We start from the raw sequence: 13,921 nt of genomic DNA, 5'->3' as shown, positions 1-13,921 counted from the left end.
TATCCAGGTTATGAATCTCAAACACAAGTTTCAAAAGATCATAAGAAAAGAACAAACTCATGTTACCTTTACAATATTAGCATCAACTTCCCCTTGACAGCTATCAAAGTATTTTTTCAAATCCTGTATAAAAATTTTAATAAAAAAGTATGACAATGATAGCTCTTATAAGGCAACAAAATAATATGGTAAAGTTTAAAGTAGACTTTTCAAATAATGCAGCTTAACTGATAAACATTTAAAACCTCCTTGTATGTATAATGTATCCTGTGATTTTTGTTAACCAGACAGGGTCTTCTACAACCCAGCACAAGTGTATAAATGAACTAAATCTAATGTATAGAAATTTCGGCAGAGGAAGTCACCTAGCTGGTCACAGTACTCAAAAACCAAAGTAAGTTTTTTCTCACTTTCATAACATCATTAATTTAATCTGAAACAAAAACACAAACAAAATATTTTATATGGCCAACAAGTATGATTTACTTGTATAGGTTGTATTTGGTAAAAAATGTGCTTCTCAGTATTGAGACACAAATTATCACATTAACTTGCCTGACAATGTTCTTGTGTTTTAATTCTTTCAGTAGACAGATCTCTCGTAATGCCGAGCTGGGTACACCCTGATGTACAATTGATTGGATAAGATAGACTACCAAATATATTAGTCCACTAACATTTGGCAACTTTGTCCAGCCTAGGCTAGGTCTACTTCATTCCAATATCAAATATAAAGGAAAGAGGCATGGTAGGAGACAAAATAAATGAAGCAGTCAAATGCCTATTGCTCTGGATATACCAATATATTAGGATCCAGTCATTGTTACTCTGAGCACCTTGTTTAGTTTCATGTCAGACAACCTATTATTAATACAGTAATACCAGTTAATCAGTAATATATTCCTGGATTTGGCCTTAATTCACCTCATCATCATCATCCAAACGAACTCTTTTTAGTGCTACAATCTCATGAGTTTCTTTATTCTTGGCTTTAAACACAGTTCCATATGTACCTATTTCAGAGATTATTGAGTGATGTTTGAAATTTTGCTAAAATTGGATGAGCTGCTGCCAGGGTACATCTAATTGTGGCAAATTTTTAACATCACAAGTGAGCGAATACTCCAGATATGATATTGTCCAAGTAAGCACAGGCCTCCAACTGACATTACCAGTTAATTACTTGTATTAAAAAGATATTTAGATATTTCTAAAGCCCTGTTTATGCTATTAAATAAGACCGGGCTTCAATACTTTGTCATCATTGCCATGCTTATACACTGGGTAAAAAGTAAACGAGCCTGATTCATCTACAATTTCTTATGTTTACAATTCCTAAGATAAAGTTAAAACATTAACTGAAGTACTCGAAGCATATACAAGGTGCAAAGTACATTTATAACTCGAGGACGAATGAATATTATAAACAAATACCTTCCCCGATTTTTTCAAGTTTTTCATATTCTGCATCACAGTGAATACCGATAATCACGAAATAAATAAAGCAGTTGTTATCACTTCGTATTAACTTTATCCTCTGTGTTTATTATTTTCATTCATATACTGTCATCCGGTATAATAAAAGGTATTCAACGATGTTGATACTGCGATAGGAATGAACTGATCATATTTCGTTCGTTAAATAAACGTATTATTTAATACAGTATAAATAAACCAGTGATGTAAACATTATTTGACCTTCCCTTCCCTAGATACGACTGACCTCCTTCTGTCCTTCAGACCTGCGAACAGGACCAACAGGTCAGTTTTCGACTGAAAAATTAAAGTTGAAGAAAAGTGGTTTTGAATTACAATCTTTATTATTGTAAACTGCGTGGAATCAATTCCAATTCTACTTAGTAAAAGTTGCCGTGTTAAGTGAGAAAATGCCAAAAATTATGGGACTTTTCTGGATTTTCGATTACGTTCTTTGCGGAGTACATGCCATGCGCGGGCGTTTACCCGCGGCTTCCAGCAGACCGAATAAAATATTCAGTTACTCGGAAAAAATACATTTGGCATTGCTTTGGAGTGTGTGTTTCCGACACGCATAAAGCACTTCTAGCGTATTCTAGTGTCAATGGAGAACCGTTAGGAAAACATTTATCTGTGTATAGTAAACACAGTGATTTTGTGGTGAAGATTTACTGAAGGAAACACGGGAACTGAATATATATGAGCTGGCATCATAAATAAGGTAAGCACTTGTAATTTGACGACCGCTATATTTCAACACAGGTTTCTAAATATTGGATATACGGTTTCATTTTATTCTTGATAATTGTGACATTTTGCCACTGAGAACATTTTATGAAAGAACATTTTATGAGTAAAACTGTGCGTTGTATAAGTTGGAAATAAAATTAGAAATTCATAGACGAGTGTTTATTCAGTCAATAAATTTTAGTTCTGATCTGTAGGGTATTATCAGATTCAATATTTGCATCAAATTTGCCACGGTTTTTTAGTGTTTTGAGTGTCACTTGCTGGGCAACGAAAGCGTTCCCATTTTACTAGTTGGAATTTTCGGCAATTTTACCTGGCATTTCGTGTATGGTTTTCCAATTTAATATTAGTAATTAATTGGGTCTTAAACTTGACAATTACGATGGAATGCTTAAATTGTGTACGAGATCGTACAATACACGGCTTTTGTTATTTTAAAGTTTACCAATTCGAATGTTGCAACAAATTATAACGTGGCTAAATTTCGTTTTTAGGGTAGTTTCACAATGTAATGTTTGTAAATTATATACACACGTGTTATGATTGTCATAGAATGTACACATTATAGTTGTCAACAAAATGTATAACTGTGTCCTTGAATGCACACTAAGAGTATAGAAGATTCTGAGAATGCAGACAATGGTTGTTGCATTTAGATTCTTCAGGTGCAGAATGGCCACTTAATTTCTTAATAAGGTTTGAGCATATTGATAACAATGTCAGACTTTTAGTTTACCTGCTCATTAGGTACCTGTGGCATGTACAGTGTGTAGATTAATTTGACATTATAGAAAAGGTACAATATGTTTGTGCATCAATGCTCTATGATTCAATTGCAGTTGTATTAATTACAGTGCTAATTATTAAAGTTCAGATACTTACCCATTCTTGTAATTATTGTCAGCATGTAGTTGAAGTACATATAGCGACCATTCAATATAGGCTAATTAAGCACCACTCTACATGTCAAGTGGATCTCGAACTTAAGATTTAGAATTGCAATCCTGGGATTGCAGTTCCAAAAACCTAGAATTAAATTATATTTTTTAACAATTTGTATGAGATTAATTTATATGAGATCCATACTGATCTATAAAAAATCTATATTGTAAAGCATAATGATTAGTAAGATTCAAACCATCACAATTTAAAATGTACCTCCTGATTAATGAAAACATAGTCATTGCATATCATCTATTTTCTTATTTAGTCTGATCCTAGTCTGGAGTGCAAACCTTTTTCCCACAGTTTTTAATAACCTTTTAAAGACCTCTCAAAAAACTATTTCTTATTCTTAACTATAGTCTATTAGTACAAAAAAGAAGTGATTGTCTTTCATGCACTTAGTTCATTCATAATAGTTCTCACTCTGAGAAAGAGAGTACTCTCTCTGGCCCCTAAAGGCACTTTAAATAATTCCTAGTCCTGACCCAATGTTGTTTTATGCAAATCCTTTGCAATACTGTATCCTAATTCTATTTTAAAGAATTCCTTTCCTCTGCAATTCGTTGTGGTGTTTGAGCACTGTTCACACCCCCAATAGGATTATCCCCACACATGCAGGTATCTCATCATCATCAGTTAATGAGAACTTCCAGGCACTTTGTTATTGAAATAATAATAATAGTTCTCTTAAGGATTCTTTGGATTTGATACAGTTTTTTTGTGAGTTCAGAAATGAAATAACTAATAAGATCACTTGTGTGGTATATAACGCACCATCATTGGGACATGAATCTGACCATTTTTGGAAATCTTCCTTTTTACTCAGTCAGGAAAAATGGCTATCAAGTGGGTGTTGCACCAATTGCTTAAATTTTGCATTTAGCAAAAGTTGGCGAAATGATATTTAAGGTTATTAATAATATTAAATTAAAAAATATTCCCACTTTGTCTGGTAATCACCAAGTAAATGGTTATAATATAAATAAAAAAAAATTATTGTTGCATTCATCATAATTGCATAGTTAGCACTTATCTTTATGATAAAAAAACGGATATTGTTAAAGGATTGGGTTTGTTAGCGAATACCAAAAATGGACTTTATAGTGGTTTTTTAACGAATTGTGAAAGCATATCTTCAATTTTTATGTTTGTGTTTTATAACTATGGAAAAGAAATATTCTGTGTTTGAGAAGTTGGGAGTGCCAGAAATGAATAAAATGTAACTCTGCGATAATTTAACTACGTAACTGCTAAACTGCACGCATCTTCTCAGGAAATGCTCGGCTAATTATTATTAATATTTATAATTATTTATATAAATCATGATTTACGTTGTTTACAGTAGCAAAAAGCTATTTTGATAGCTGGGGCGACTGACTCACTGCCACTGCCGAGACTTTATTGCCGGTGTTGTCATGATGATGATAGTCTCGAGACTAAAGAGAAAAGTCTGGTGTCGGTGCAGCCTCGGTTTCGTTTTGGTTTCCTATTAAAATCTATTATTCTTCTAGTTATCGTGTAAATTACGACGCTTTTCATTGTCATTTGTGTCTTCCGATTTGTTTTCTGTCCTTGACTCCTTGTGTTGATTTTTGTTACGTTAAAGAAAAGACTAGCGGATTGATAAGAGCACAAAGATCTTTTTTAATCATTATTCTTTAATTATATATGACCAGTATGACATACCCTGAACAAGAATACACCCACATTATTAATAAAGAGTTCTTTAAAAGATTGCTATTGAATTGTTTGCATAGACTACACGTCAACATATAGACTGCTAAGTTAATCAGATCTACTCGAAAAAGAATTATCAGCACTTTTGCCTTTGGTTTACTTCTAAAGCATCGTGTGTAGTTGCTGCTTGTGCCGTGTAGTGATTGGTAGTATTGTGTACCAAAAGAATCCTATATTTCAGAATAATTGTGGTTTTAGTAAGTCCGCTTCCAACTTTAGTTTCTGCTGGGTGATAATTTAATTGAGAAATATCATGTGATCTTCGAGCTTTAGAGCACGACTCGGGGGTTTTTGAGAAGACAGGCGAACGTTAAATACTGTTTTGTTAAACTGTGTCAACTCTGGTAACTCAGACCATTACAGTATTAGTAATCTAACTGAAATCGCAACATTTATTATGCATTAACATTGAACAAGATCAAATGTTCGATCTTTGAAGTATCCTTGTGAGCCGTGATCGCGCAGACGGTGCAGCCCTAATGGTTTATTGATAATTATCAAGGCTTTAATCTTTTCCCAGGTGCAAAGATGGCAGATGATTCGGATCCAGGTCACAAGCTGGTGCGACGGAGTAGTCTTGGTAAGGGTTCTAAAAAGGCGAATGAGCAAGAAAAATACGATGGACGAAATATCATGGATGACATGGCCGGGGTCAGTGATATGGTTTTACTTGATCCACTTACCGAAGACAAACTCACGGAGAATCTTGAGAAACGATTCAAAGCTGGTGAAATTTATGTATGTTCGAACATTTTCTGCGGCTAATTGTAGAGAACAGTCATATTGTACTAGAGATTCCTCATTTGCAAGAGTCTGTATACTGCAAGAGTCTGTATACTGCAAGTTGTAACTGCAAATCATATGCACGATATATTAAAATGAAATAACGCATGCGTACATTGTATAACTTTTACGATCTCTTATTAACCGTAGAAGAATACCACCACGCTAAATTACTGAATATTGTGTTCGTAATTAGTTAATCTGATAGAGTTATCATACACTACAATATTGATTAATTGTTTTCTTGCAATTATTCCAGACATACATAGGAAATGTTGTGGTGTCAGTGAATCCCTACGAGAAACTGTATCTTTATACAAACGAAGTGATAATGGAGTACAGATCAAGAAACATTTATGAAATGGCGCCACATCTGTAAGTATTCCAGAATGATATCTTTCGCACTGCCATCAAGACCATTTTAGAGTAGTGCATGTGTAGTTCTGTCGGAATTGCTCGGGAAGAGATTTTAAATGAAGATTTTTACAGGTACGCAGTTGCTGACTTGGCTTACAGATCAATGCGAGATCACAATAAAGACCAGTGTATTCTTATTACTGGAGAGAGTGGTGCTGGGAAGACAGGTAAACCTGATGTATTGTAAAAGTAGTAGTAATTAGACTAAACTCTTAAGACCAGACTCAGTTGCTGGTTAAAATGTTTGCATTTATAACAATACTTCTGGGAAACGCTTTGTAGAAGCTTCAAAAATATCATGCAGTATGTTGCGGCCGTTTCTGGAAAGGGAAAACAAGTTGAACAAGTTAAAGAACAACTTCTTCAATGTAATCCAATTCTGGAAGGTGAGTTAGCGACATTTGTGTATTATTCTCTTCAATCAACTAGTTAATATAAGGTGATTTTGAATAATATTATTTAGCGTTTGGGAACGCCAAGACATTGAAAAATGATAACTCGTCCAGATTTGTAAGTATTACTTTGCGCATGTGTGATTAATGTTTAGGGTTAGGCCTATAGCTAAATACCGCGGCTGTGTCACAGAATGACACTATACAATACAGCACCGCAGAAATCAATGCATCTTTGACAATTGAAATGTACTCGCAGAGCGGGTGCGTAATACATATACATGTGTTGGTTCACAAACAGAAGTACGTGTGTGATGTTGTAAATGTTCGCTTGTCTTAGGGGAAATACATGGATTTAGAGTTTGACTTCAAAGGAGAACCTGTTGGTGGTGTATAACAAACTGTAAGTTAACAGAATGTTCATCGTACATTTTAATATATATGACTTAGTGCAGTGTTTTCTTAATTAAAGCAGTTATTGAACTTTATGCATTCGATTCTAATGAACTGGTTGAACGAAGGGCGAAAAGGAAAAACACAAAAGTCCTCAGATTCATTGAACAAACTAAATTTAAGCTTTGACATTTAGTAATATTTATACAACAGCGTTTTCAATTCATATTTCAATGTTTTCGACTAGGATAAATGATCCCGCTTAAGTTTCTTTATGTTAGTTTTTAATATGACTCATTTATGTCTTCTTTTTCATGTTGATTTTCGGAAAACCAGATCTTTTGGAAAAGGCATATAATAGCTGTGATTGCCGGATATTATCATCTGATATTCACATGCAGCGTATTTAGAACTTATTTCTTATTTTTGTGTTGAAACTTCTTGTGTTTTAGTCTCGAATTGTGCATCGTGCCAACGAGGAGAGAAGTTTCCACATTTCTATCAGCTTCTCAATGGTGGATCGGGAGAGCTTCTTCGTAAGAAATATTTATTGCATATTCAATAAAGTAAAACTACATCAAAATGGAGAAGTGCTTCTTACAAAATATTTCACTTTATATAACAACATCAGTTCCATTGTTAAAGTCAGGGAATACGTGATGACTTGATGAAACAAAAACAAGCGATTTCTAAGTTGGTTGAATATGTGTTTCATCTTTTATTTTAGGCGCCTGGGCCTGGAAAGAAACTGCGCTAAATATGCATATTTGAAGGAGAGTGGTTGCATTTCTGTGAAAACGATTAACGACGTTGAAGACTTTCGTTATACTGAGGTATCACACGAGACACGGATATAGTAAATTCCCCCAGTACTTTCGCGACTAACTGAATATCACAAGTTTGCCAGCTAGTGTGTCATTTTTCTCTCGTAGCTAAGGGAACTGTAAAAATGCTAATCCATTCACTGTTTTCCAAGGTTAACTATGATTTAAAATTAAAATTTTTTTAGAGTGCTATGGGCGTAATTGGTTTAAAAACCAAGAGAAACTTTGTATTTATCAGCTGATATCAGCAATTCTCCATCTTGGAAATGTACAGTTTGAAGCAGCGCAATTTCATCACGGGGCTGACGGTGTATTTATCACAAATAAAATGGGTAAAAAATTTACGTTATGCATTACCTTTTCATATAACAACGAGTTCAAACTGACGAGAATTGAACGATACGAGACGTTAAAATATTGTTCATCATATACATATACATGTTGTTCTAGTGCTGAGAATTATTGGAGATTTACTGAGATGTGAACCAGAAGTGTTACAAAAGGCGTTAACAGAAAGAACGGTGGCAACAAAATACGAGTCCTTCAAGACAACTTTATCGTCTGAGGTACAATTGTCGAACACAGGTTTTTAAGAAAGTTGTATATGAGTTAACTGTTGCTAATTAGGCTGATGATATTTTCATTTTTTCAAGGCTGGTTATGCCAGAGATGCTCTGAGCAAAGCTTTATACGATCGCTTATTTTCCTGGTTGGTAGCAAGGATCAACCAGATTAAGGTATAGAATCAATGATTATATGATGGGAATGAAGGGATAGGAATGTGGGAGAATGGTATTTCGTGACTGTTATCCACTGTATCTGTTGCCTCTGAATACAAACAGCTTATCTTTACACTCTTAGGTAAAAAGAAGAACTCGTACCAAAGTAAGTAATTGGAGTGTTAGACATTTATGGATTTGAGGTTTCAGGTAACCTCTTCATTATTGATTAAGATAATCAAGGAGTAAGATCTTAACTTTAAGGTCTAGTCATATCTAGTAAACAATTAATATCTTTTCCATTCCAATTTTCAGAAAAACTTTTTGAACAATTCATTATAAATTACTGCAACGAAAAACTGCAACAAATATTCATTGAACTGACCTTAAAATCAGAACAAGACGAGTATGTGAGAGAGGTAAAAAATTTTGATCAGCTTTGCTGCATTTGCATTCTTTTTTAACGCCGGAAGAACAATTCATGATGTAGACACTGAATTGACTGTTTCTTTTTCTTCAGGGTATTGAATGGACTCACATCGACTATTTCAACATTCTGTGATTTGTGATCTTATTGAAAAAGTAAGATTACTGACTCTTAGTTTTTTCAGTTGGCTATTCACATTTAATTTTTTTTTTGCCTTATAGAGCAATGTTGGAATAATAGCCATGATAGACGAAGAATGTTGCGACCTGGAAAGGTACAGATTATTTCATTGATCTATACTGGTGACTTAAATGAAGATGATTAATATTGTATAACAATTGTATATAATTGTGAGTTATTGTTTCAAAATATTGATTCGATATAAAATATCAAGTGCTGCAACTTTGGCCTTGTAGGCCTGTGGCCTCTGTACTCGAACTAAACAAATGATTTGAGTCAGGTGTTCACAGTATCATCACTATGATGTGATTTTGTTTAGGCCTCCGATATGACGCTTTTGGAAAAATTAAATGCGAAATTTCTGGACCATCCACATTATGACAGCGAGAGCGGTACAAATCCGAGGAAACCAAACTTGAAGATTGGACAAGGACATTTTGTTTTGCGACATTATGCAGGAGATGTAAGAAAATTAGTTTTGTAACTTTATCGGGTGGAGCTGCTTTTTTATTCATATTTAATGCTGACACAACGGTTTTTCTGCACGGACCATTGGGTTTCTGATGACGGTGACCCATTATTATCAGTAATCACTGAGTGAGGAAACAATCCAAGGCATTTCACCCGGGAGGGTTTTCACGGAAACAATGAATGTGTCGTTTGCTCATGCACGTAAGGAACAATCTTTGTTATCTTTCTCTGCCTAAGTCAATGTATTTTTCTTTTATTCAGGTGACTTACAACGTCAATGGCTTCTTGGACAAGAACAATGATCCGTTGTTTCGTGATTTATCACAAGCAATGTTTCAATGCGAACATCCTTTGTTGCAACAACTTTTTCCAGAAGGTAATTTTCTTTGAGGACGATGCATGTATTTGATCTGCATGAAATAAGCACCTTCGGTCCTTCGCCTTGTCCACATGCATACGGGGCATTAGTAAAGGGATTAGTTGGGTTAGGAAATGAGTGTTAAAATTTTTATTTATGTCGTTTCGATTTGTAATTGCTACATTTTTATCGGCAGGAAATCCCGAGACACCTTCTCGTAAACGACCCAGTACTGCTGCTACCAAATTCAAGGTGGGCCGCTCGAGAGTGTTGCATTATCTTCTATTGTCTTTTTTATCGTTCTGGTCTATTTTATTAACTACTTTCTTGTATTCAGGTGTCCGTAGCACAGTTGATGAAAAATTTAAGAGTGAAAATCCCAATTATGTGAGGTGTATTAAGGTATTGTATAACTTTTATGGGAATATACTGTCATGTCGAATTTTACAAGAAAGGATTGTGGAATATCTATTTTTCTTTTTTAGCCAAATGAAGCAGAGGGAAAAAGTTTTTGATGAACATTCTGTGAGGCATCAAGTCCGGTATTTAGGGTAGGTTTGCATTTATTCATCCTAATGATATCACTCGCGCCTGCAGTGAAACTATTATGATTTTAATTTTGCTCCTTGTGAATCGAACTGTTAAAATACTTCAGTAGCTTTTGAGACCCCAAACAGCGAAAAACATTCGTTGTTAATTACGCATGGATTTTTAGGTTATTGGAGAACGTTCGTGTTCGCCGTGCTGGTTATTGTTATAGACAGGAATACTCTATAGCTTTGGAAAGGTATTTTATTAGTTAATATAGATTCTAAACAACCTGTAACGTAATGTTTCAAGCTTCCCCTTTTTCATCCCTTTGTCGTCACCGTCTCCACTGTACGTCTACAACCCATATTGCTGAGTCATTGGTTTCATTTGTCGATTCACTTATCATTACGTGCAATGATATTTGCACTAGCTTCTTACTCTAATAAACTATTTTTTTAAAAATATTTCCTATTTCCAGATACAAAAGTTTGTGTCCAAAAACATGGCCGAAGTGGGATCGTGATCCTAAACAAGGACTTGGTGAGATTTTGAAGGTAATTTTGCTCTTGTTTTTTCACAACATTGAAGAGTCCGCGTCGTCAGAAATATCCAAGTTTTGAGAAAACGGCGTAATCGACCAGTCCGCCGGAAAACGGCGTATTCTACCACGGTCGAGTCCGCCGGAAAATGGTGTATTCGACCATGGTCGAGAATTTTCCTGAGTGGAAACTAGCCTTCAGATGGTGGATAGAATAATTATTAAGACGAGTTTCTGCATGAAACAATTCTATGTATGGTAATGCATCAACCAGCTACTTCTTGTTGCTATATACTTGTGCTTTTTTATGTTTCTTTTGCCCTCGGCAGTATGCAAAATCCTGAGAAGAATTATTCTAGAAAAGAATCTTCTAAATCGAGTAACAAACATTTTTATAATTGTTGTTGTTTAATTTTCAGTGTCAGAAAATCAAAAGAAGTGAATATGATTATAGAAGGACCAAACTTTTTATCCGAAATCCACAAACGGTATAAAATATTTATACTTTTAACAGAGTTAAGTTCAGTATTGGTCAGACACCGACCGTATTCATGCAGAGCAAATTGTTGACATCAGCAAATGGAAGACCGTTTAGCTGTATTTCAATAAATTTTGCAATTCGTTACACCTGGGCGAATAAAGATTCAGAATCATGTCCGATTTAAACACGAATTAATCTTACATGTTGTCATATCAGAATTCTGAACTCTGTATATTTTAACAAATGCAATTTAATCTTTACTTTTTTTCTCATGCTTTTCCTAATTTTAGTTGTTTGCACTGGAAGATAGAAGAGAAGAAAAGTTGGAAGATCTTGCAGTCATCATACAAAAACGTTATAAGGGTTTTCGTGACAGGAAGAAGGTAACGTATACGTTTTAAGCTACTTCTTCATATATAAAATAGTTAATTATTGCATTTGCATCATCATATATCACTGTTTTCGCGAAGACAGTTTATAAAATATCTGCATCTATATTTTTTCTATATTTTCTGTGACAACTTTGTAGTTCATCAAAATGTTGATTAGCAAAACATTTAGAGGATTCAAGGTATATTTCTTTTCATTTCATATGAACTTTATCATATTTTTCAATTCTAATATTTTTCTTTGTATTTCTGACGTAATTTTAGGCAAAGAAGGATTACCGGACGCAGCGTAATGCAGCCATTATGATCGCTTCGTTTGTCAGAGGATGGCGGGTAGGCTAATTTTTCTCTTTATTGTTTAGAAGACTTGAAGGTTGAATTATTTCACATGATTTATTTGCTCAAAACAGTTCTCAGTCTTACAAAATTTGGACAAATAGGAATTTAATAGTTCAACAAGAGCTATCGTCGACTGAACAATAACTCTGTGATGTTTGAACTTACTTTTTTACAGGTGCGAAAAGAATATCAACGTTTCTTCCGATCTCATGCCACAGCAGTTATTCAACGTTGCTGGCTATCTTACGTCGTAAGTAATTTACTCTTCTCGGTTCCGTGATTATCGGCGACCCACTTATCAACAACACACCCTCTGTATATCTCCCAATTTGGGGATGTTCCTGCCCAATATTTGTATGTAATCTGTCAGTTTTTGTTTTTGAAGAGAATATCGAGTGACTGTGTTTGCCATTCTTGCATGCACGGATGCTTTTTCAAAGTTTAAGTAAATAAATATTGCAGATTAATTCCTCTCTAATCCCAATGATCTATGGCTCCAATAATTAGTTCAAAGATTGTTTCTGGGTTCATGTCTAAGTACTCTCTTGATATTCTTTTTCAGAACCATATTATCTTCTTCGTGTTTATTTCTAACAGGTTTCAAGATTTTTGAGAAAGCTTTTGCAAAACTTACCTTCGGAATCTCCACTGGAGAGGAGTTGGCCATCAAGTTTACAGAGATTTCGAATGGCAAATGGGCTTTTAAAGGAGATATATCACCGCCATCGTGTAAGATATAACGATCATAATTAAATATTTTGAAACCGTTTTTATATTTCATTTTTTTAAAATGATTTATGCAGTGTCGCCCTCACATCTCTAGAGAATTTCATTCTTTCATGCAGGCCAGCCGCTTGCTGTATCACCAATCCAGAAACACAACCTTGTGCTTGATCTGTCATTCTGTCTTTGTTTTTTGCTTCTTTGTATTTATAACTTACGTTTTAATTTCCTGCCTCTTAACAGAAATTTTTACACCGTCGCATCCCATTTTATCCCACCATATCCCACTATGCATTTGTTGGGTGTTCTCATGGAAAGGTAACATATATACTTCTGTCTTCATTTAAAATCTTTAATAAAACATATAAGAAGTATGAACATATAGAAGTATAAACATATATACTTCTGTCTTCATTAGGCAATGCCTAAGCACACGTTTATAAACATTCAGAGTAGTAACTACATTGGGTTTTGGTGTGATTGGTCTAATGGTGATGGTGCGGTGATGATGATTGGTGGTGGAGGAAGTGCTTGTGACAGAGCAGATCATGGTGTTGGAATAACAGAGGAAGATCAAGCGAAGTTTGGTGGAAGTACACCTCGCCATGATTTTGGCTACAACGTTGCACCTTCAACGTATTCATTCAATTTGTGGGTTCGTTAGAAACCATCAGTTATAAAACATTTTAGATTGGCGAAAATACCATTTATCAATTTGTTATATATAGCGGCAACAATTAAACGCTACGCATGGGTATAAACAGGGATAATGGCTTAGTAAGTTAGTTGATTCAAAGACTATATATATAGATGTAGACAAGTTAGTTATACTCATTGCTTTCAAAATCAATTCCAGTTTTTATACTTTTGAACTAAATATTGATCAACATTTTTGGTTTTGCTACCAGTGTTTAATTATTACTATACAGCTATTGTTGAGCAAGATGTTCATATGGTTTCTCTACAAAAGCATAGTGATATCGTTCGGGGATATTATAGCACACGTTTAACCAATATTCCCTATATTAACTTACAGTAAATAGTAGGT

At 34.5% G+C, this 13,921-nt stretch overlaps 1 protein-coding gene and 1 pseudogene across 1 annotated transcript; one reads left to right on the top strand and one right to left on the bottom strand.

Moving 5' to 3' along the window:
• Positions 1–463: 463 nt before the first annotated feature.
• Positions 464–1,690, bottom strand: LOC114545124 (cyclin-dependent-like kinase 5). The gene is made up of 4 exons (XM_028563473.1): positions 1,676–1,690; positions 1,435–1,537; positions 925–1,013; positions 464–623 (listed from the first exon to the last, which is right to left on the bottom strand). The coding sequence occupies exons 1-4, from the start codon at positions 1,688–1,690 to the stop codon at positions 483–485; spliced, it is 348 nt and encodes a 115-aa protein (XP_028419274.1). The 3' UTR covers positions 464–482.
• A 3,834-nt stretch (positions 1,691–5,524) lies between these two features.
• LOC114545123 lies at positions 5,525–13,920 on the top strand (annotated as a pseudogene).
• The last annotated feature ends 1 nt before the right edge of the window (position 13,921 follows it).

This window comes from Dendronephthya gigantea, unplaced genomic scaffold, assembly GCF_004324835.1.
Source record: "Dendronephthya gigantea isolate DGI-Jeju-01 unplaced genomic scaffold, DenGig_1.0 1307, whole genome shotgun sequence".
NCBI lineage: Eukaryota > Metazoa > Cnidaria > Anthozoa > Malacalcyonacea > Nephtheidae > Dendronephthya > Dendronephthya gigantea.
The sequence above is the reverse complement of the archived record's forward strand: the minus strand, read 5'-3'. Positions and strand labels throughout refer to the sequence as shown.